A 22,499-nucleotide genomic window follows, 5' to 3' on the forward strand; every position below is an offset into this window, starting at 1 on the left:
CCGGCCAGGGACCTTTGATGCATCTATCTCTTCTTCATTTCCTGTCATCTCTCTACTATTGTTATCTAATTAAGGCATAATAATACTTCATAATAACCATAATAATCCATTTACTACACCCGCTTATCCTTGAGGATCCTGGGGAGAAGGGGGCCAATTTCAGCTCACATTGTGCGAGAGGCACAGAGCGTACGGACGCCATTATCTGCCGCAAAAGTTCAGTTTTTTCAACGTACTCGAGGCAAATAACAGACCAAGAAAAACAGAAAGAGGAGTTTCGTAAACTCATACTTTTGTGTACTTTGTACTTTTGTGTTATACTTTCCACAAGGGCGGTCGCACGGACATTAGCTGACATGGAAATGTGACGAGGAAGTGTTTGGATCTTTTATAATCCGTGTGGACAGACAGACATTCTTGAAGGTCCTCAAGAATTAAAAAAATTGATGTGCACGGAGAGGCGAAAACCTGCCGCATGGAACCCCCACGAAGGGCCATAATGATCTGATGGTGTGACGTCACTTTTGCCGTGCGGCCAATCACGACCCTTGCGGATGCGCCAAGCACAAATCACACACCTCAGTAGAAACCCTAAGAAGCCCAGTCGAATCCAGCATTGCAGAGTGGTTCCTTATGGTGATTATTATGGGTTTGTGAATAGTCACAGTCACAGTGTATAAATCGTGCTTCAGTAGTTTTGTTTCGATATCTCTGCAAGTTGCCAAGAACATTATGACATGGTCCCACGTTTCCTTTCCATCCCACACACTGACCTCTGGGGAAAAAACTCCATCTGCTACTATTCCCTGATCAGACCACAAGAGGAGAAACACCATTTTGTTTCTGCCATCAGGGTCTGCTTTCTCCATCACTGCTCATACAGTGTAATAAAGTACCTGGGTCACTCCGACATGCTGCAGCTTCAAAAACTATAATTGACTTTGTGTTGAAATTGCGTAACAAGCAACTGACAGTGAACCTTGAAATAAAAAAGCTACATTTAAACAGTTCAACAGCTGCTGGCTTATATTTCTGAACACATATCCATGTCTGATGATGGATGTTCTTATTACACTGAAAGCTTACCACACATCACTATTCCTACAGCAACAATGGAGGGGCATGTTTCTGTCCTCTGGTTTTGAAGTTATTTGTAAAAATAGCTTACATCACTGAATGTGTTTCATGCGTTTCAACTCACCTTTGCTATTTTGACAAAATGGCCCAGTATTTCTGCTCGAATTTTCAGCGTGTGGGCGGTTAAGATTTCTCTCACCAGCCAAAAGCTAACCTGAAACATAACAACATACCAACACAAATTAAAACTAGAACTACTTCCTCATGGTTGAAATATTTGCTTTAGAAAATTGCTTCAGACGTACCTGGTTGAACCTGCGTGTGAATGCGACCACATTGGGGGCCAAACTGTGTTTCTCTTTGCCGTTCCATCCGCAGCTGGCCAACTCCTGCCAATCAGAAAATCACATCAAGCAGCAGATTTAAGGAATCTGTAACAATAAGCAACTACTGCCAGCTCTGTGAGGCTGCACAGCATGCTAACATGAAGCAGGTTTAGTGTTTATCATGTTAAAGAGTTCTTGAGTGCAACACAAATTTACATAAGGGGGACAATAAAGTGTATCGTATCGTATCGTATCCTATCGCACCGTACAGTATCGTGTCAACATTTGCTGAATAGCACCAAGCCACCCTGGAAGATCGCCGGGCTTTGGAGCCAATTGTCCTAGAGGCCAAAGCAGGCAATTACAACCGGGTCCGTCACATGATGCCATTGGGCCCAAAAATACTTTTTCCCATAGACTTACATTGGGAAAGACACATCTGCAAATCATCAGGTCCTAAAAAAGTTGCCGAATTCCCACCAGAGCAGCAGCGAAGTGCGGCCTGCGGCGAGCTGCCATGCAATGTCTATGAAAAGCTGTGGTGGCCGCTCCCGAGCTCAGCAAACTATTTGGTTCTGCGGCCAAACGAAAGTTGGGAGAAATTTAACTTTTAGCGGCAAAGTATGGCCAGAGAGGATCCGCAGCCAATTTCGGATCCGGATCAAAGAGATCAAACAGATCTGGTGACTCATATGTTGACCTATGTTTCAAAGAATTTCTTCCCGCCTGAATCACATCAAAACGCCTCCCGGCCGCAGAAATTTTTTATTATTGAGAGTCACACTTTGCCACTGCCTGGTGTGAATTATCTTGCTGAACAAAATGTGCAAGTACAAAGTACAAACATTTGTTTGCCACAGAGCTTATTTTCTGCAATAATCCAAAACCCAATGAAAAAAACACCATTGTCTTTGTGTCAAGGGAACCAGGGCGATGCCAACTTCCTGGTTGGCCAACAAAGTACGTCATCCCTGGAGCACTCTGTTGCCAAATCCACAGTTACTTCCCTCGGCATAGTGAACTACTGTTAATGTGAGCGAGCCCGACCGGTCAACAGGCACTGGCATCCACAGAGCCATGCCGCCAGCATGGCTAAAAATGGAAAGGAAATCATTAGAATTGGGTGAGGACATGGTCTTAACGTCGCAGTAGAGACCCTTGGCCTGTCCCTGGACTTCTCTCTGATACATAAACTAGGGATAGATTTAATAAAACAGCAGGGATTGACGGCCGTCCAACCACCACTGGAAATTCCCTTGCCTTTTACTCTGTGCCAATCTGATTTACAATGATTTTTTTCCATTTCTTTGAGGACTTTATCCAGTGTTTATCAAGCCTAAATAAAGACATTAACAGAAGAACATCCCGCCCTGACAGGAAAATCCCCCAAATCCAAATTCCATTATAAACATGACTATGCAAATTTGGACGCAAGAGCAACATTGTAATGACTGGCAGATTATGTTGAGATGCAACCGTTAAATTCATTGTGATTTTTAGGTTGTAGCTGCCTCAGTTTTAAAAAGCTAGAAGATACTGGTATCATATGAAACTACAACACCTGAGGAATCCATTGGTACCAACCATGCCATACCAGCTTGTCGGGAAGAAGGTTAAATAACGCTCCAAGCTTACACTACATTTTGGCGAGGAAAAACATGTCATGGCCATTTTCAAAGGGGTCCCTTGACCTCTGACCTCAACATATGTGAATGTAAATGGGTTCTATGAGTACCCACGAGTCTCCCCTTTACAGACATGCCCACTTTATGATAATCACATGCAGTTTGGGGCAAGTCATAGTCAAATCAGCACACTGACACACTGACAGCTGTTGTTGCCTGTTGGGCTGCAGTTTGCCATGTTATGATTTGAGCATATTTTTTATGCTAAATGCAGTACCTGTGAGGGTTTCTGGACAATATTTGTCATTGTTTTGTGTTGTCAATTGATTTCCAATAATAAATATATACATACTTTGCATAAAGCAGCATACTTGTCCACTCCCATGTTGATAAGAGTAAATACTTGACAAATCTCTTTTTAAATCTTTAAATCTCTCTTTTGAACAGATACAAAATGTGTGATTAATTGCGATTGAATATGGATAATCATGCGATTAATCTGGATTAAATATTTTAATCGACTGACAGCCCTACAATAAATATATAAAGCTGATTTCATGGTCGTCATTGGATTAACAGGTTATTGTCACTATATTTAAAATCACATCAAAGGAAGAAAACAAATTGGTATTAACATGCAGATGGTGTTAGATGACAACTTTATCTTTTACTTTCAGTCTTCTGTCAACCAATCACTGTAGATCGGCAGTATGTTGGTCTCATCAAGAAGAAAAGGTCTTAATAAGAAAGTGGAATTAGCTGGAACTTGTAGTGCTATTTACTCTCTGTGGATAATGCTCACCACTGACAGATATGGCTATTCTTAAATGACATAAAACAGGACTGTTCACCGTCTTGTGTGCTTGTTAGGGCCTCATCTTGAGTTCATTTCTAATTATCAGTCCTTTAATGTCTCTACCATCTCTGCTTGTTTCTCTTCCCTACCTACGGTCTGTGTAGAAGGAAATCCTTCAGGGCAGAGCGCTGACTGGAATTTCAATGACTAACAGAGGGTATGCAGGGTTTTCCAGTGGAGAGAGTTCAACCACTAAGGCCGGTCTGGGTTCAGCTGAGTGGCAACAGCTGTGAAGGCATTAGAAGTATTTGATACAGAAAGAGGACTGGAATCGTTCTGTGGAGAGGGGTAGATCTCTGAGGGGTTCCCCTGCAAAACACTTCGGATTTTCTTCTGATCTGATACACATTAACTCAGAAATAAGGATGGATATGGTTAGGATTTTATTGATGCTACTACTCTTTTGGATACTCCTTATCGGTTCGGTTCTTTATCGATACTCATCGGTTCTTTTTCATTATCAAATAATTGCTTTTTAATTTATTGTTTAAAAAAAAAAAGAATAAATTCAGAACAGGATTAGAATTGTTCTGTTTCTAGAGCAGCAACAGTAATGTTTCCAACAGCAATCACTATATAAACTCAATAATATCTCACTGGAAACTAATCTAAAATGTCATTAAATAATCATATTCCTGAGTGAAGTTGATAAAGAATAAAGAACACAGACATGAGTCAATATCAGTCCTTCATCCTGTCCTCTGTCCTCCTCCCTCTGCTGATGTGATTCACTGCTGCAGCTTTTCTCCTTAAACTGACAAGCCACTCCTCTGAGTTTTGCTCAGCTTTTTAATAAATTTGTAATATTTCTTTTAACCGCTTAACTGATAGTATTGATTGGTTAACGGTTAAACGGTTAATTATTAACATCCCATCTCAAACAGTGCACCAGCTGGAAGCCTGTTTTTTCCTACAAGGTGAAAATGTGGTGTTGGTAGTTCGAAGTGGAAACGATGCTCAGGAGACCAACCTCTTGACAACATGTCTCTCTTACCTCTGGATGTATCGCTTTGTAGACTGGTGCATCCATCAGGGTGATTTGGCTCTGACAGAACAAGAAAGAAATCCATATTATCTTTCAATATGCAGGAGATTAAGGAGTGGCATATATACAGTACATAAAGTACATACGACAGCTGAACGACGTCATGAAATTATGATAGTGGGAGTATACAAAAAGGTCCATAGGTCATAACTGGAAAAGCTGGGCTGGGAATAACTACTAAAGATCATTGATGAAGATAAGATAAATTAATATAATGGACTGTTGTGTCTCAGGCTGCAGAATTCAAAAACTGAGTGATTCTTCTCGTATCTGTTGTCCACTGAAAAGTTTCTCTTCCAGTTCATTAAATGTCTGCAGACAACTGAAGGCACCAGGTCACATTTGTTAATAGATCTGCAGCCTTTGGTTTAAGAAGTGCCGCAGCAGATAGCAGAGCCATTACACACACTGTTCACTGTGCTTGCCTTCATTAAATCACATGTTACAAAGCAAAACCATACACCTCCAGTCCACACACATCAGACTGGTTGGTTAGAACTCAGCATTCTGCTGTTTATACAGAGACGTTGGATTTTCAGAGCTCATTAATCCTGCGCATCACAGCATCCTTCCCAACTTTATATTCATTCTTAAGATGCAAACGCTGCTGTCACATGAATTGTGATATAATAAGGCAATTTACGACATGAAATGCAATAAATTTTTGATTGAAATAGTGTCTTTCCATTTGTTGAGCATCTATATTCCACTTCACCCAGTCCTTTTGCAATTTGTCTGCTGCACATGGATTTTTGATTTTATTTCACATCTTCTAAAGCAGTGATCTTAAACTGTTGGTTTAGCTTAGACAAACGTTACTTTAAAATAGTATACTTTTTGGGGGGAAACCAGCGGCCTGCTGCTGCTGGAAACAAGGTCGATGAGGACTTAACAGTGAATCTGCCCAAAAACACAAAGCTAAAAGAGGCTAAAAAGCTCTGCAGAGCAGCAGAGTTGGTGAGAATTCTCTGTGTGATTCAGTGTTAATCCAACTATAAAGGGTCTTTAGAGGGTCTTCTAGGTAAGATCTGATCCGTCTTGTATGCTGCACAAACACCGAGCGACTTTTGAAGCGTACTTACAGCAAACTCCTCGGGCGTCACCTTCAGCACATCGAAGACGACTGCATCATAACTCTTGGCGTAGTCCACGCAAGGTCCATCCAGAGAGTCAGAGCTGCTGCTGGCCTGAGATAGACACACACAGTAACCATAGTAACTGCTTTATACCTACATAACAAGCTTTAAGGTACATTTTGAATGGAAAAATGTTTTTGATTAATTTGCAATTAATCGTGATTAACTATAAACAATCATGCAATTAATCAAAATTAAATATTGCAATCGATTGACAGCCGTAGTTTCACATTATTCCAGCAACAGGTGGCTGTCAAGAAACACATTAATGCTTGGCTAGTAAACATGGATGTCAACACGTCCAAATAAAAATCTGCTCTGCAAATGTTTTATGAGGAAGCAAACATCTGTTAGACCTCAAGCGTACACACAGTGTAACATAAATGTTGTTTGTTTACAAGAAAACTCCACAGGGTACTTTTTATAAGACACATACAGACAGGAGAGGACAATGAGAGGGACAAAGACACAACCGCAGACACTTAAAAATAAAACTGACTTGCAGTGCGATTCACTGGGTTATTAAAGTAAAAACAGATGCTTTGTTCCTGGCACACTGCCCATTTCAAATTATCATAATATAACATAAATGCCTCCGATGTTTAGCCTTGATCAACGTGCTTTGAATGTTGACTTCTTATCCTTCCTGTGTTAAGCCTCAGCTCTGGCATTATAATCAACAAAACCAAATGGAAAGGACTTTTTTTTTATAAATTATTACTTGGAAAAAGAGAACAATAGGCATTCAAAAAAGACACGTGCATTAAGCCATTTTGAGAAAGAGACTACGTGGAAGTGGTCTACAGGTGGAAAAATACAGATTTAAGTACAGTGCTAGCTGGGCAGAAAAGCTGATCAATCCATCCTAAGGATTTATCCTAAACTACTGGTCAGATAACCATGAATATACCCATTTCTAATGATGTTAATGTAGCACCATCATTAGTCAAACTGTATTCTAGATCAACATTGTGATCCAAACTTAATCATTCAAAGTTTCAAACCAGTATGGTTCAAACTCAGTGCCCTGGGCCATCTTGTTGTCTCATCTGTCTATAACTATGATTTCACACTGCTGCACTCTTTAGGACTATGGTAATGTACTAATTACAGCCAGCGTACCAATAATTACATGGTAATCAATTGCTACCATTTTTGATTGACAGTAAGTTCATAAATACTACAAATAAATACTAGTTCATGTAATGCATAAACAGCAATTAAGTATAAATTACTAGGGCTGTCAGCCTAATGAAATATTTGATTGCGATTGTCGCAAATTAATCACACATAGGGGTGATGATAATGATGCAAGGTAAGAGCAGAGAATAGGTCGGGAGGAGATAAAGGTCGGGAGCAGTTAGAGAATAGGAGAAGATTGCAGTTGAATCTTTCAGGCTGGTAACATAACAGTAGTTAGCATCAAACTGATACAAGTTATATTAAGGGCTGTCAATTGATTAAAATATTTAATTGCAATTATCGTATGATTGTCCATGATTAATTGTGATTATTCACACATTTTTTATCTGTTCAAAATGTACCGTAAAAGGGAGATTTGTCAAGTATTTAATACTCTTATCAACATGGGAGTGGGCAAATATGCTGCTTTATGCAAATGTATGTATATATTTATTATTGGAAATCAAGGCAACAACAGCTGTCAGTGTGTCAGTGTGCTGACTTGACTATGACTTGGCCCAAACTGCATGTGATTATCATAAAGTGGGCATGTCTGTAAAGGGGAGACTCGTGGGTACCCATAGAACCCATTTTCATTCACATATCTTGAGGTCAGAGGTCAAGGGACCCCTTTGGAAATGGCCATGCCAGTTTTTCCCCGCCAAAATTTAGCGAAAGTTTGGAGCATTATTTTGCTTTCTTCCTTCCTTCTTAGTTTCATATGATGCCAGTATCTTCACTCCAGCTTTAAAACTGAGCCCGCTACAACCTAAAAATCACAAGTTGCGTTACTGTGTTAAAGAAATTAGTGGTGTTAAAACAAATTTGTGTTAACGCGTTATTATCGCCTTAACTTTGACAGCCCAAATAATTCAACACACTTATCTAATGTAGTAAACTTTTATTTTACTGGCTATCAAAACTGACATCACCATCCTCAGGGCTAACATAACTACAAACTGTATTAATGAACACCACAGAAAGCTCGCTCTTACCTCCGAGGTGACTGAATTGATGCTGGTGCCATCCGAAAGCCCGTTCCTGCGATACATGCTCACAGAGGGACTGGCGGGATGCACAGGTCAGGGCGACAGAGGCCTTTAGCTGGGGGGCGCACATAACCTCTCATCCATGCCTGGAAACACAGAGGACACAAGTTTTTAACCTCTTATTTTTTTTCATTATATTTTCCCTTAATTCGCATTAAACGTAGAAATACCCTCAAGTAAAAGGACTAATGACTAAAGCTACCACAAGAAGTCCCACATGCAAACAGACAGAGATGATGAGAACCGCATTGCAAACAGAGTGGCTGTTTTCTGTGCTAAGGTGCCCTCTAATGTGCAAATGAATTGCTGCATGTGTGGAGGATCACTACTTAGAAATGTAGATGCACTCTCACATATGCCACAATCCTATACATGCAAACAACAGGGTTATATTTATTTACTAACTCATAGCAAATGCTGGTGTTCCCCATTTATTATTATTTACTGTAGGTATTTATTGTTTTTTTTCCCTTTCAAACGTGAAAGTGACAGACAGCCGGTGGTTGTTGTACCATGCAAGCCGTCCGTGCCTCTTCACTGTTACAGCAGTCACTTATAAGTACCAAGTAAGGTAGTGTTTTAAAAGGGGCACCCCACTGATTTTACACAAGATCAGTTTACTATAGTTGCAGGCAGTACTACCAGCAGTCAGCCTGTGAAAACAGTTGTAAAATGTCTTCTGTGTCTCTGGAGGAGCTTTGTCAGCTCTGAAGTTTGAGATGCATTATGGCAAATGTAGGATCCAATGTTGTTTGAGTTTGAGTGTGTCTCTTGTGAGTTCCCAACTTTATAAAAGTGCAATACAAAGTCACCAGATTAACGCTTCAAAATGTACAAAATTCAAATTCTGCATTGTACATTTCTGCAAACCACATGATACGTTGAATGTCAACGTTTTATGAACCGAAAAACCTGTTTCCTAAATACATTTCATGTCAGCCTCGTATCACGCTTGCAGAAACGTACAATGTCACTTGGTTAACGTTGTGAAACGAGTGGTTAAGTTTAGGCTACAAAACTGCTAGAAAAAAACATCATGGTTTGTATTAAAATAATATCATAACGTATATATATATATATATATATATATATATATATAGTATATAGTATTCAGGCTTGAATTGATTAACCATTAATATATTTCGATTATTTTGCTTCAAATTTTGTTGAATACAAATTTAGTAAAACCTTATTATCTCAATGAAATGTACTGAAACAAATGTACGTGACACAAAAAGGCAATGTATTATTTTCGCCAGTGGATTTTTTCATCTACCAATCCCATTAGCCGGTGAGTCAAAAAGTTAATTTCGTACACTGGACATACCCACAGACAGAGATTCCTCGCTTTATAGTTGGATGTATCAATTATCCATTTATGTCCCTCAACATAAGACGCCTACAATTCAGAAAATGTTGGCTTCTCGATATTAAGATAAGTTAAAGATAGCAGCAAAAATAGCAGTATTACCAGGCACTTGCATGCAAATAGTAGAGACAGAATACAGACACACTAGGAAAGCTGAGTTCCCTCAACTCTAACACACATGTGTGACCGTTAGATGGCAGTATACACCAGCAACAGCAGGAGACCCACACTGTGTGTATCCAGTTCCAGGTTCTCTGGCTACATTGTGCTCTCACTGGAAAAGTGAAAATGGAAGTATACTCATACCAGTCACTGTGAATAATAATAAAACACGTGATTGTTTTGAAGTGTGCAATTGATGGACACAATGTCCCACAATGCATTTACAAGGGAACAGGGAGAGCTGCTCACAGCTGGAATAAAGGAAAACAAATTATGGATGTTAGTAAAACAGCTCCAGGAACACATCAGCATACTGACAATCACAATTAAATCCTTGGAAAACATTTGGATTTCCATTTGTTACGGCAGTCATATTCTTGTTCACATTGACAAGTTGCAAGAATTTCATAATTTCTTGTTCGTAAAAAACAGTTAAGTATGTAGATTTTATTGTATGCGAGCGGCTAAAGACACTCATTCTAAGCAGGTTTTAAGTGTAGTGTGTTGAAAAATGATGCATGTATACTTTAAAAGCATTTGATTTTTGAGAGTGTGCTTTTAATGGTCGTGATTCTCTCATAATGCAATGCAGGAGGAAAATGCCAGGGGAAATCGAAAGAGCTACTCACAGCTATAAAAAATGTTAATTATTTAGCAATGGTGGTAAGACAGTTTGAGAAAGATCTTGAAAACAGAAAAAAAACACATATTGTATGACTTCCTATCAGTATAAAACTGTAAATATGCTTATTTCTTTTATATAAGATTAGTACATAGTACACATTTTATACAATTAGTATGCATGGAGTTAGGACACAGCACTAGATTGTAGTTGACTTGTATGTAAAGTACATAATTATATTTTGTCCTTCTACTCCGTCATCAGCAATATGCTGTATAAACCCCCTACTGTTGTTATTATTATTCTGAAATGTCCTACTTTGCATAATGTGTTTTGCATTACCAGATAAATTCCTGGGTATACAATGTCCTCATAAAAATACAGTATAACATGGTAATCTGAGGCGATAGTATTGAGATTTTTTGTATCAGTTTATTGCAGATATATCAGTATAGTGTGCATTTGTCAGCTGATTAGACACAAGAAACGTCAGTACAGAAATGACAAACTAGGTTTGAGTTCATTTAGAAATGGTGTGTCAACATCACAGAGTTTGTCCGCCAGAGAGCACTGACAAGTTTAATTTTATACTGTAAAATGTCCTCCTCACTATGTATTTCGGTCCCAATTAAAAAATAAAAGATTTAATGTACACATTTAACTAGCCAGTTAAATCAAGCACAGGATGCAGATTTGTCCCATGTGTCTCTATTAGGGCTGTCAAAGTTAACGCGACAATAACGGGTTAACGCAAATAACGCTAATTTCTTTAACGCAGCTTGCAATTTTTAGGTTGTAGCAGGTTCAGTTTTAAAGGTAGAGTGAAGATACAGGCATCATATGAAACTAAAAAAACATTGATGGTACCAAGGAATCTAGTGGTACCAATCATGTCATACTAGCTTGTTGCAAAGGAGCCTAAATAACGCTCCAAACTTACGCTAAATTATGGCGTGGAAAAACTGGCATGGCCATTTTCAAAGGGGTCCCTTGACCTCTGACCTCAAGATATGTGAATGAAAATGGGTTCTATGGGTACCCACGATCCTACCCTCTACAGACATGCACACTTTATGATAATCACATGCAGTCAAGTCAGCACACTGACACACTGACAGCTGTTGTTGCCTGGAAATGAGTTTTTTATGCTAAATGCAGAACCTTCGTGACAGGCTGGTATGACATGGTTGGTACCAATGTATTCCTTATTCCCTTTTCTAGTTTCATATGATATCTGTATCTTCACTCTAGCTTTAAAACTGAGCCCACTACAACCTCTGAAAGATCAACTGCTTTAATGCGTTAAAGAAATTAGTTCTAACTGGTATTTTCTGCTTGCTTAGTTATTATTAATACAGTGCTTGTATTGTGCACTGCCTGGGACAACATTTCATTATACATACTTGTATGTATATGTGACAAATAAATCTCATGAATCTTGTTGTCAGGCAAAATTCCTCCCATCAGAGTACTCTCACATTACTAACGTCCTCCCTTCTGCTTACACCGTCTATGATTAAGCCCTCTCGCTGAACAAACACCTTTTTTCGAGGTTTGTAAAAAGGGGTCAGGGCTGAATTATCTCTGTAGCAGCATGGTAATCAAATTTTAAGGAGCCATCCTGTGGGGTGGGGGATGGGAGGGAGCTGAGAGAGAGTGAGGGAGCTAACAGTAATGGTTACGAGCTGCAACCAGCAGCTATATATTATCCTCCCTCTAATGTGTCCCTTCTATCTGTGGAGATCAGCCGCTTGCAATTGGAACCTCTCCTGTGCACTTGTCTCATCATCAGTAATGAGACCTGGTGGACCTGCACTCCGTCGCTTGTATCACAAGTGAATGAAAGATTATAAACACAGATACTGTACTGGGGAATATAATTAAAGCATGATACAGCAATTGTTGTTGATGATTGTTGATGTAAATCACGACTTAGTGTGTCATCACTTTAAATTACAACAATTAGACACTAGCTAATGATGAAATTTCTAATTATAAATATGTCTAAGATTGTAATCATGATACCAAATAATATTTTTTTGAGATACTGAAGAGGTTACATTTTTTCCTTTCAGAAAATTGTCTACAAAATAATGACATTATTTCTAATAAATATCATAAAAATGCATTCAAAGTTCCTGTGGATCTTTTTGCCCATTGATCACACCATGGCTACCTGTTTTTATTTGTATCGAACACACTGCAACTGCATGTGATTATCATAAAGTGGGCATGTCTGTAAAGGACAGACTCGTGGGTACCCATAGAACCCATTTTCATTCACACAGTCAGAGGTCAAGGGACCCCTTTGAAAATGGACATGATAGTTTTCCCTCGCCAAAATTTACCGCAAGTTTGAAGCGTTATTGAACCTCCTTTGCTAGTATGACATGGTTGGTACTAGGCCTGGGATGATTCACGATCTCCCGATTTGATACTATCACGATACTTTGATATGTCCTGCGATTTTTAAGTATTGCGATGCTATATTACGATTTATTGCGATTTTTATTTTTTTTGGTGGGTGCATCCTCACTCTCTATACGTGTTTCAGCCTTCCCTTCATCCAGACCAAGTACTCTACCTCGTACCGACATTTTTTTCTGCAGATATACCGTATCATCGTAACCAGACACCATCAAAGTGTCTCAGCTGGAAAAAAAAAATGCTGCGCCCCATTGCCTTTCTGTGTTCTGCATTTAACAATAAACAAGTATTAATTTGTATATTTGTTATTTCAAAAAGCAATAATATACCCTAATAATAGCCTAACAATAAAGCTTATTTGTATGGCACTAAAGTCTGGATAAATTAAGTAATTTGCGCTTTTGAGCCAATCATTATCACCGCAGGGGAAATGCTTTCACTGCGACAGCCCTACTGCTGAATTGAAAAGCTTAATTTATTAAAACAGTTTGCTTCCAATTACATTCTACTTGTAGCATTCCCATACTTTCTCTGTGTGTACCAGCCGAAAACCATCAATGTTGTGGAGTTCCAGGGAGATTCCAAATCATGTGGGTGCTGTGGGTGGCTCAGCTGCAGCACTTTCACTTTCAGAGAGAGCAGTAAACCAAGAATAAGTGACAAGCACCCAGACAAGCTTTTTTTACGTTTCTTGTGTTGGATAGCTGAATTTGGTCCTGCACAACTAAACTGATAAAACAATATAAACAACACAACTCAACAATGAGGAACAATGTAGTCTTCTGTAACCTTGGATGGTTGCATTCCTTAAAAGAGACGGTGTGTAACATTCTGGGGTTTCTATTACCAGAAATGGAATATAATATTCATGTTGTCAGTGTTAGTGTATAATCACCTAAAACTAAGAATTGTTGTATTTTTGTCAGCTTAGAATGAGCCCTTCATATCCACATACAGTAGGGAGCGGGTCCTCTTTATGGAGTCTGCCATGTTGCACAACCATGTCACCACCGTGGTACCGCCAAGCCACCATTTGACTTCCGTTGCTCTTAAAGTAGTGTTATTATGGTAAGGATGGCCTCTGAGCGAGGCGAATGGCATTAACATAGTTTTGCCGTCGGCGGCTCAAGTTACCGCAGTCTTGGAAAGGGAGGAGTGAGCGGAGGGGCACTCAGTTGGTTGCAATTTGCAACCACACCACTACTGTGGCTACCACTAAATCCTACACAATGTCCCTTTAACATAAATCACACACCAGAGGTTAGTTTGTAACTTGCACGTGGTTCATGGAATATCTAGTAGAGATACAGATTGGGAGGGTAACAGTAAACCTGTTGTCCTCCACAAATGATGAAGTCACTGTCTGTCTCAGTCACAACAAATGTGCTGCTCTGCTTGGAGCTGAAGCTGTAGTTTGCAGGAAACTGTTAATGTGGCGGCTGACACATGGATGAGTGAACAACAGGGTGCTTCCCACTTCTTCCCTCGAGGGCCGATCCAGATCCTTACACTCTTCTTAGGATGCCATGGTGACAATGTATTTTTTTATTATTTTGGCAGAATGACTAGAACACATGGAGTTCATCTTTCTAAACTTTCAGTTCTACCCCTCATCAGATCAGTATATGGGTGCTCCACAGTCGTAGCGTCGGCCGAGATGAGAGTGACGGCCGGCTTGACCTGCACGTTATGATACAATAACGTTTTCTGTCCATGACAGAGTTAGCATGCAGCTTTAGACGTGATGTCTAGCTCTGCTTTTCCTGGCAATGTGTGAAACCCAGAGTGTCTCCATACTTTGGATTTGGATTTAAAATGTGAAGGTCGTATCCACGGGGACCCTCCGTTGTTTTCTGCTTTGCCGTTTCGGATTGCTGCGGTTTGTTTTGGTTGACGGATACGGATATGACGTCACGTTAATCAGACTACAACAATAAAAGCGGTAACTTCCTTCTACCTATTTTTTCCCACCCCTAGATTAGGGGTGTACTGAACAGTTTGTACTGAATCAACCTAAATAGGTGAAAACACCCGTATGAGTGGATCAAGACTGTGCAAACTCCACTATCCCTAAATGGAAGTCCACGTGCCAGATGACTGAGGAAAAAACATAAAAATGTAAGTTCCATCTCGCTACTTCACATATCATTTAGTCATAAATCTTCACTTCAGTGGGTTTAGATAAATGCATAATACATGGTCATTGTGCCATGAAATCATATCGTGCTTTTTGGGGTGAGGGATATTATGCATTTACAGAACAGCCAGTAATGCACCCATCAGTATCCATGGTGACGGATGCTTCCTGCTTGTAGTGGGAAACAGAAAGCATGTCCCGCAGTGTGCCTGTTTATTTATATTCAGCAGAGGAATTAAATAAGAAAAGAATAGCAGACATAGCCACAGTGGCGTTTTACAAAAAGCACAGATTGATTTGATTTCAGATTAATCATAATGAAAAGAACCGTTGGTTACAGTATAGACATATTGTCTGTCATTTACTTTCAGGGCTAGTATCAGGTCAGTAGGGCTGTACTGTCATTTTTTTTTTTTTTTTTACAATAAAAGCTTCTATTGAGGTTTTTGAATGAAGATTTCAGTGTCCGTCGTCATATTTTATGATGTCATCACCCAAACAAAATCCTCAAATTGAATAAAGTGACTCATCGGATTAAATGAGTTGGTCTTTTCTTTATTAAATCAACTTTCTGTAATGAATATAACTCGTCAGTGTGTGCCTTCCTTTGTGTGCGGCAAGCGGGAGAGCAAACAGTTTTTTGACCAATAATAATTATATGCTCAAATAGCATCACAATAAGACATAAAATAAGGTTCTTCTTCACCTGAATTCAGTGCATTTACAGCCGCAACTAGGGCTGCACGATTTATAGCCAAAATGATAATCACGATTATTTTTAATCAATATTGCGATCACGATTATTTATCACGATTATTCTGATAACATTTTTGTTGCACTTTCACATTTGAATAAGTAGAGCACTGTTTTCCCTTTAATGCTGTGCCACATCCCTGTTAATGAACAAATTAGGGCTGCACAATGTAATATCTCTTCTGCTATATATATTGCAATATGAAAAAAATACAGGAATATTCACCCTACCCCTTTTTTTTAGCTACATATTAAAGTTAAGTGCTTCAATCTGGTGCAAAATTAGCAACAATCAGAGCCAAATAAACAATTTTATACTCTTAATTTAATCATAAAAACATTTTATAGATAATATTTGTACCCAAAAGTGAAGCCAAAACATCTTGATCTGGCTAATTAAGACTTAAAATAAGGTTCTTCTTCATCTGAATTCAGTGCATTTTCAGCCGCAACTATAGGGCTGCACGATTATGGCCAAAAATGATAATCAGGATTATTTTTTAGCAATAATCTGATCACGATTATTTATCACAGGGCTTGGGTGCATGGTGCAGGGTGGAAGGTGCAGGTGGGAGGGCCATGCTCTGCTCTAAGGCCCAATAAAAGCTGGAGCTGGCCCTGCATCATACACAAACCTGTTTTGACAGCCGAGATTCACGTTCAAGTGTCGCACACAGACACATCTGCGCACCTGCATGAACAACAAACAAACAGCAGCAGCAGCAGCCATGTTCATGAATCACAGCAGTGTATCCGCATCCAGTGTCACGACAGCAGCAGCAGCAGTGTATGACACGGCGTTTATCGCCCTTATTATATATGAATCCTCCAGCAAAGCACAGCCAGGCCTGCTGCTGCTTTCTGCTTTCTGCTGCTGCACAGCCTCCCTCATCTTATTAAAGCATGCAAACGCCTCTGCGGTTCTTACCTTTCAACCAGGCAGTGTCTCCTCCAGCTGCTGATGCTTCTTCTGCTTCTTCTTTCTTTATTAATAAACACGACAATATGAGCCAGAGCGGTGTTTTCCCAGCAGCGTCCAGGGGGGGTTGTTTTCTTTACTCCTCCTTTGAGCTTTTGAGTCTCACATGAAGCCAAGGTCGCAACGTTTGGTCCGCAAACCGTGCGGGATACATTAGACGGAATCATACAAACATGGCTGTGTGACGTGCCAAATGATCTCTATGTCGGAGAGAGAGAGAGAGAAGAGAGGATAAAAAAAAGAAGCGAAAATGAATAAAAAAATCCACCACCGACAGCAGGAAGTGACAGGTAGGTAGACGCACTTATCTTGACAGCCAGGTGTGTCGCCTAATCATCAGCTGGAGCTCTGCAGATAAGTCCCGCCTACTAATCACAGCAGAGCCAATCAGAGAGCAGCTCTAAAGCTAGCGTCCTTCAGACGCAGGTGCATCTGTGGTGCCTTCATGTGCTTTCCTATAGACTCGGATATCACTTGTGTGTTCGTGGTACGTTTAACAGATTCGCTCAAGCAATAAGTCTTGACTGGGTCATAACAAAAAATTTATTAGAAAACACTGCATAGATTTTCTTTTTTCAATCCAAATTCAAACCCGATGGATTTTCACTGTGCATTTTGTAATTCAGCCTAGATTGAGGGAATAAAAACACACGTTTTCCAGATTTCCTACACCAAACTAAAGCAAATGTTCACAACATGATGTGTTCACATTGGGATATAGCCTATATTTGTGTGTGTAATATTACTCAATACTGTTATATTAAATATGTAAGTAATGAATTGGTATTGTGATTAAGTTATATTTTAAGTAATGAATTGGTATTCTGGATTTATAACAAATTTATATTTTGATAAGGATAATTATATCAATAATTAATTTATATTTCTGTATGTCATAGATTAAAGGTAATAATTATACTTAGAATCATTATAAATAATAATAATTATAGTTAGACAAATTTAGGAAAATTTAATTAAAGTATATTTATGGCTTAATAAGGAAGCTGGTTAATAATTAATAATTGACTTATGGAGAAGGGGTGGGATTAAATAAGTTTATTCTTTTCACTCCTTTTCGAATATGTAAAAATTAAAAGGCATCAAGTGTTTGACAATTTATTTTTCTTATGCTTTTCATTGTATGTAAATACTACTTGTTTCTGACTGTCCACTTGTTGGTATGATCATTCTTATTCTTTCTTTATTTATTATTATTTTTTGTATTCTACATGTTCAAAATAAATTTTGGAATGAAAATGAATGAAAAAAAGTATGAATGATACCTTTAAGTCAGATGCTACAAGGTTAAAAAGAAAGAAAGAAAGAAAGAAAGAAAGAAAGAAAGAAAGAAAGAAAGAAAGAAAGAAAGAGAGCGTTTTCAAGAACTTTTAAATCACATAAATATGTGAATCACATCTAGAAACAATCTTTTATTTTAATTTTGTACACATACCTATCACCCCTTGTCCTTTTTGGACAAATACCAATTTTATTGTCAGTTGTTATACAGTGTGAGAATATCCCTTTTAACAATCAATTAAGCAAATTGACTTGTTTGTGCATTCAAGGACAGATGAATTACAGTAAATTATATATATATGGGCTGTAGTTCTTCTGATAGCCTTGTTTAGCTTTACACCCATTGCTATTTACACAGCTGTGACAGAATATGCATCAGACAGGTCAGTTATAAGTGAAGAACATGCACAAATGGAAGGACTTTTTGGTGTGATTTTTAGGACTTTTTGATACATCAAATACATTTAAATACTCTATTGTTTACAGTATTATCTATTGTTATCAGACAATTAACTGCCTTGATATGGATAAAGCACCATAAAAATAAAGAGATAATATTGTCTTTATTGTGCTGCATTGCACTTGTCATCTGATTCATGTATTGATCATTCCTAATGGATAATTTGGATAATAGGATAGGATTCGACCTTCAGTAGGACTTCCTCTCCTATTGTAAACTCATCTGGTCTATTCCCTCTGCTCTACAGTCTCCTTGTGCTGGTTCATGTCTACTGTGTGCCCTCTAGTGGCCTCTGGGTGAACCCCAGGAGTACGTATGGTACAGAGGTCACAGGATACTGTGGATTAATGAGGACAGTGTGAAGGACATCCATTGTGTTTGTGTAGCTCTGAATCTGCAGCATTACATACTGTACCTGCAAATTCTTCTATGCCAGATAATAATCCAAAGTGAGTGGAGGGGAGTGTTTGACATTTGAAATATGCACTACAAAGGCAAAATATGTGATTTTTGAGGGGGATTTTAGGATTTGTGAAAGAGCAGATCTGCAGCGGTACTGAAGCGGAAAAACCAAACTCTTTGTGAAAGGATTACTAAGTATCGGACATTTTAACAGTGTATGGTTGTAATATGTGTGTTGTTCAACATCACTGTTACTTATGGGTTCTAAATATTTGGTCTGTCAAAGATGACGCAATAAAACAATCAAATAAATCGATCTTTCAGAGGTTGCAGCAGTTTTAAAGCTAGAGTGAAGATACTGGCATCATAATGAAACTAAAAAACCTGATGAATCCATTGGTATCAACCATGTCATACTAGCTTGTTGAGAAGGAGGTTAAATAACGCTCCAAACTTATGCTAAATTTTGGTGAGGAAAAACTGGCATGGCCATTTTCAAAGGGGTCCCTTGACCTCTGACCTCAAGATATGTGAATGAAAATGGGTTCTATGGGTACCCACGAGTCTCCCCTTTACAGACACGCCCACTTTATGATAATCACATGCAGTTTGGGGGCAAGTCATAGTCAATATATAAAATATATATAGGTATTCATATAATATGGAAATAGCATTCATTACTATCAATCAATTTATTCATCTATTTATATATTTTGGAGTTCAAATACAGGGGAAAAAAAGTTTAAGCAGTTTTCATTCATGTAAAATACTGTGTACCACTTTAAAGTAGATTAAAAAAAAAGTGAAAACATTAAGAAATACCTGCAATTAACAAAGCACAATACAATTACATATTTTAAACACTAGATATCTTTATATACATGATAATTTACAAAACATATTTTGGATAAAAAAAACAAAATAAAACAGCAGAGGTGTCATAGTTGCTATGGTAACAGTAAACAACAGCGTGAAGGTAGAACCCAGTCGCTCTGAGCACAGTTACCATGGCAACATGTACACAAGAAGCTCAGAGACAGAGGAGACAAAATGTCAGCAAGAAGAAAAGAAAGAGCAGAGGAGGAAAACAAGGAGGTTATCTTAGAGGAGGAAGAGGAGGAGGAGAGGAGTGTTGAGGAGGAGGACTATGAAGAGCTGATGAGGGAGGCTGCTTCCTCCACTGCTTCCAGAAGAACACCCAGACCACCAAAACTACAAATTGTCCCCAAAATCCCAGAAGCAGTGGATGATTTCATGAGGAACTTCCTCCGGAGGGCCGGTCTGAGCCGGACTCTGAACAGCTTTGAGGCAGAGTGGTACGGCTCGGCACAGAAACTCCTGACTGAAACTCTGAAGATGGCAGCGACGGGCGTCCTGTTCATTCCTGATGCTCTCACACATAGGCAGCTCCTCCAGAGCGAGCTGGAGACGGTCCGCAGAGAGAGGGACCTGCTCAGACAGGACGTTCTGGTGGCAGGGGAAGGCATGGTGAGGATGCAGAGGGAGAGGGATTTCCACCGGCTGCAGTACCGACGAGTCGCCGAGCACAAAAACAGGCTGATCGAGGACCTCAAACAGATGAAGAAACACCTGGAATCCTACGAGCCGGCACTGAGACAGCTGGAGGACAAATATCAAGCAGCTCTGAGGCAGAAAATGCATATCAGTTTAAAACAGGACCGAGCTCAGAACACAACACTGAATCAGGAAAAATCCCAAATCAAGAAAGAGAGAAGCACCAAAAGGAGCAACAGTGCTGATGAATCGCCAGCAAAAAGCGCCAGACACCCAAAGGACACAGAGTTCCCTGTCTGCAGCAGGCTGGTGAACCCTCAGACCATCACCCTTCAGAAATGGAAAAGCCCCAGCTCCTTCAGCCTTTCCTACTCCATCAGAGCCCATAAGCTTCCCATCAGCTGCATTGACCTCCATCCACGAAAGCTGATCCTCGCCTCCGCCAGCGATGACCGCAGCTGGAGGCTGTGGGCGCTGCAACGCAACGGAGAGAAGGTGAGAGGAAGACGCTCATGTATTCAAATCTGAGAGAGATGACATGAGATAGAATCACACATGAAATGAGATGAGATGACATATGAAACTGACAAACAAACTGAGATAAAGCAGGATGACATACTACACGAAAAAGAAGAAACAAGTCAATAGAATCATTTTTTGATTGCCGGATGTATTGAAATTAGGGCTGTCTGTAAAGGGGAGACTCGTGGGTAGCCATAGAACCCATTTACATTCACATATCTTGAGGTCAGAGGTCAAGGAACTCCTTTGAAAATGGCCATGCCAGCTTTTCCTCGCCAACATTTTGCGTAAGTTTGGAGTGTTATTTAACCTCCTTCTCAACAAGTTAGTATGACATGGTTCCAATGGATTCCTTATGTTTTCTAGTTTCATATGATGTCAGTATCTTTAGTCAGTGTAGCTTTAAAACTGAGTCCGCTACAACAATTAGTGCCGTTAAAACAAATTTGCATTAACACGTTGTTATTATTGCGTTAACTTTGACACCCCTAACTGAAAAGTAATGTCATGTAATGTGGGTTGCCAGGCTGGTGAGATGGTGCTGACAGGTGAGGGTCACTCTGATTGGCTGTCTGGCTGCAGCTTTCACCCTGATGGAACAAAACTGGCAACAACCAGTGGAGACTCTATGGTAAGTTCATCTTCAATACACCACCGCAACAGTATACAGGTGGCTGACAGGTTAAAGTGCAACCCAGCATTATTTCCTGATCTTCTATGGTAAACTCTTTGATTGTTCCTCCTGCAGGTGCGGCTCTGGGATTTCTCTCGTGGCTGCTGCGTGTTGACACTGCCCGGTCACAGCCATCCCACCTGGGGCTGCACCTTCCACACGTGTGGTTACTTCCTGGCTTCCTGCTCCGCTGACAAAACCGCCAAGCTGTGGGACCTGAACAGCCAGCGCTGCCGCCTCACACTGCGTCGCCACACTGCCTCCGTCAACAGCGTCTGCTTCCTGCCCTTCTCCAACCTCCTCCTCACCTGCTCAGCTGACAAAACCCTCGCCATGTGGGATGCCAGGCTGGGTGTCTGCACCTCTTCCTTCCACGGACACCAGCACCCCTGCAACCACGCCACCTTTAACCCGTCAGGCGACGTCCTGGCCTCCTGTGACTCATGTGGCGTCATCAACCTGTGGGACATCAGGAGACCTGCGTTGGCGATGGCCACGGTAGATGCCGGGCCACTGGCAGCCAACCAGGTGGCGTTCAGCCCATCAGGGAAAACGCTGGCTGTCGCCTGCACCGACGGTCTGGTCAGAGTGGTGGAGGTGGATTCCTGCGTGGCGAGCAGCCTGTCGGGACACAGCGATGGCGTGCAGAGCGTGACGTTCGACCACAGTGGGGAGACTGTGATGTCAGCAGGGAGTGATGGCATGATTAACATCTGGGCGTGAAATGAAAAACTGGAGTGAAAGCAGCTGATGATGCTTTAGATGACGATCAGATGGGCCAACTAGGAAGTGAGCATCGCCCTGGTTGCCTCAACAAAAAGACAACGGGATTGTTCCGTTGGCTTTTGGATTATTGCAGAAAATAAACTCTTTGGCGGGTTAA

The 22,499-nt window shown here is 40.1% G+C and overlaps 2 protein-coding genes across 4 annotated transcripts in view; one reads left to right on the forward strand and one right to left on the reverse strand.

Annotated features, from left to right (window-relative positions):
* LOC141757117 (ras-specific guanine nucleotide-releasing factor RalGPS1) overlaps nt 1-16,925 on the reverse strand; it is a 70,427-nt gene extending 53,502 nt beyond the window's left edge. For 2 of the 3 annotated variants that reach the window (XR_012591590.1, XM_074617393.1), the window contains exons 1-6: nt 16,695-16,924; nt 8,243-8,382; nt 6,012-6,116; nt 4,879-4,929; nt 1,383-1,466; nt 1,202-1,291 (exon numbers count right to left, since the gene is read on the reverse strand). Coding sequence is in view for 2 of the 3 variants with exons in the window: in XM_074617393.1 (XP_074473494.1) it covers nt 1,202-1,291; nt 1,383-1,466; nt 4,879-4,929; nt 6,012-6,116; nt 8,243-8,299 (387 nt within the window). In the remaining variant the exon portion in view is untranslated. Of the gene's footprint in view, nt 1-1,201; nt 1,292-1,382; nt 1,467-4,878; nt 4,930-6,011; nt 6,117-8,242; nt 8,383-16,694 lie in introns of all 3 variants that reach the window. The other variant, XM_074617394.1, reaches the window with a different exon arrangement.
* Nucleotides 16,926-19,872: 2,947 nt separating this feature from the next.
* spag16 (sperm associated antigen 16) lies at nt 19,873-22,481 on the forward strand. The gene is made up of 3 exons (XM_074617771.1): nt 19,873-20,916; nt 21,470-21,574; nt 21,692-22,481. The coding sequence occupies exons 1-3, from the start codon at nt 19,957-19,959 to the stop codon at nt 22,337-22,339; spliced, it is 1,713 nt and encodes a 570-aa protein (XP_074473872.1). The 5' UTR covers nt 19,873-19,956; the 3' UTR covers nt 22,340-22,481.
* Nucleotides 22,482-22,499: the final 18 nt, after the last annotated feature.

Source organism: Sebastes fasciatus, chromosome 19 (assembly GCF_043250625.1).
Source record: "Sebastes fasciatus isolate fSebFas1 chromosome 19, fSebFas1.pri, whole genome shotgun sequence".
NCBI classification, from domain to species: domain Eukaryota; kingdom Metazoa; phylum Chordata; class Actinopteri; order Perciformes; family Sebastidae; genus Sebastes; species Sebastes fasciatus.

Coding starts and splice junctions, on each gene's coding strand:
- spag16 (XM_074617771.1), top strand. CDS start 19,957: ATGTCAGCAAGAAGAAAAGAAAGAGCAGAGGAGGAAAACAAGGAGGTT. Junction 20,917..21,469: donor TGCAACGCAACGGAGAGAAG/GTGAGAGGAAGA, acceptor GTGGGTTGCCAG/GCTGGTGAGATGGTGCTGAC. Junction 21,575..21,691: donor CAACCAGTGGAGACTCTATG/GTAAGTTCATCT, acceptor TTCCTCCTGCAG/GTGCGGCTCTGGGATTTCTC.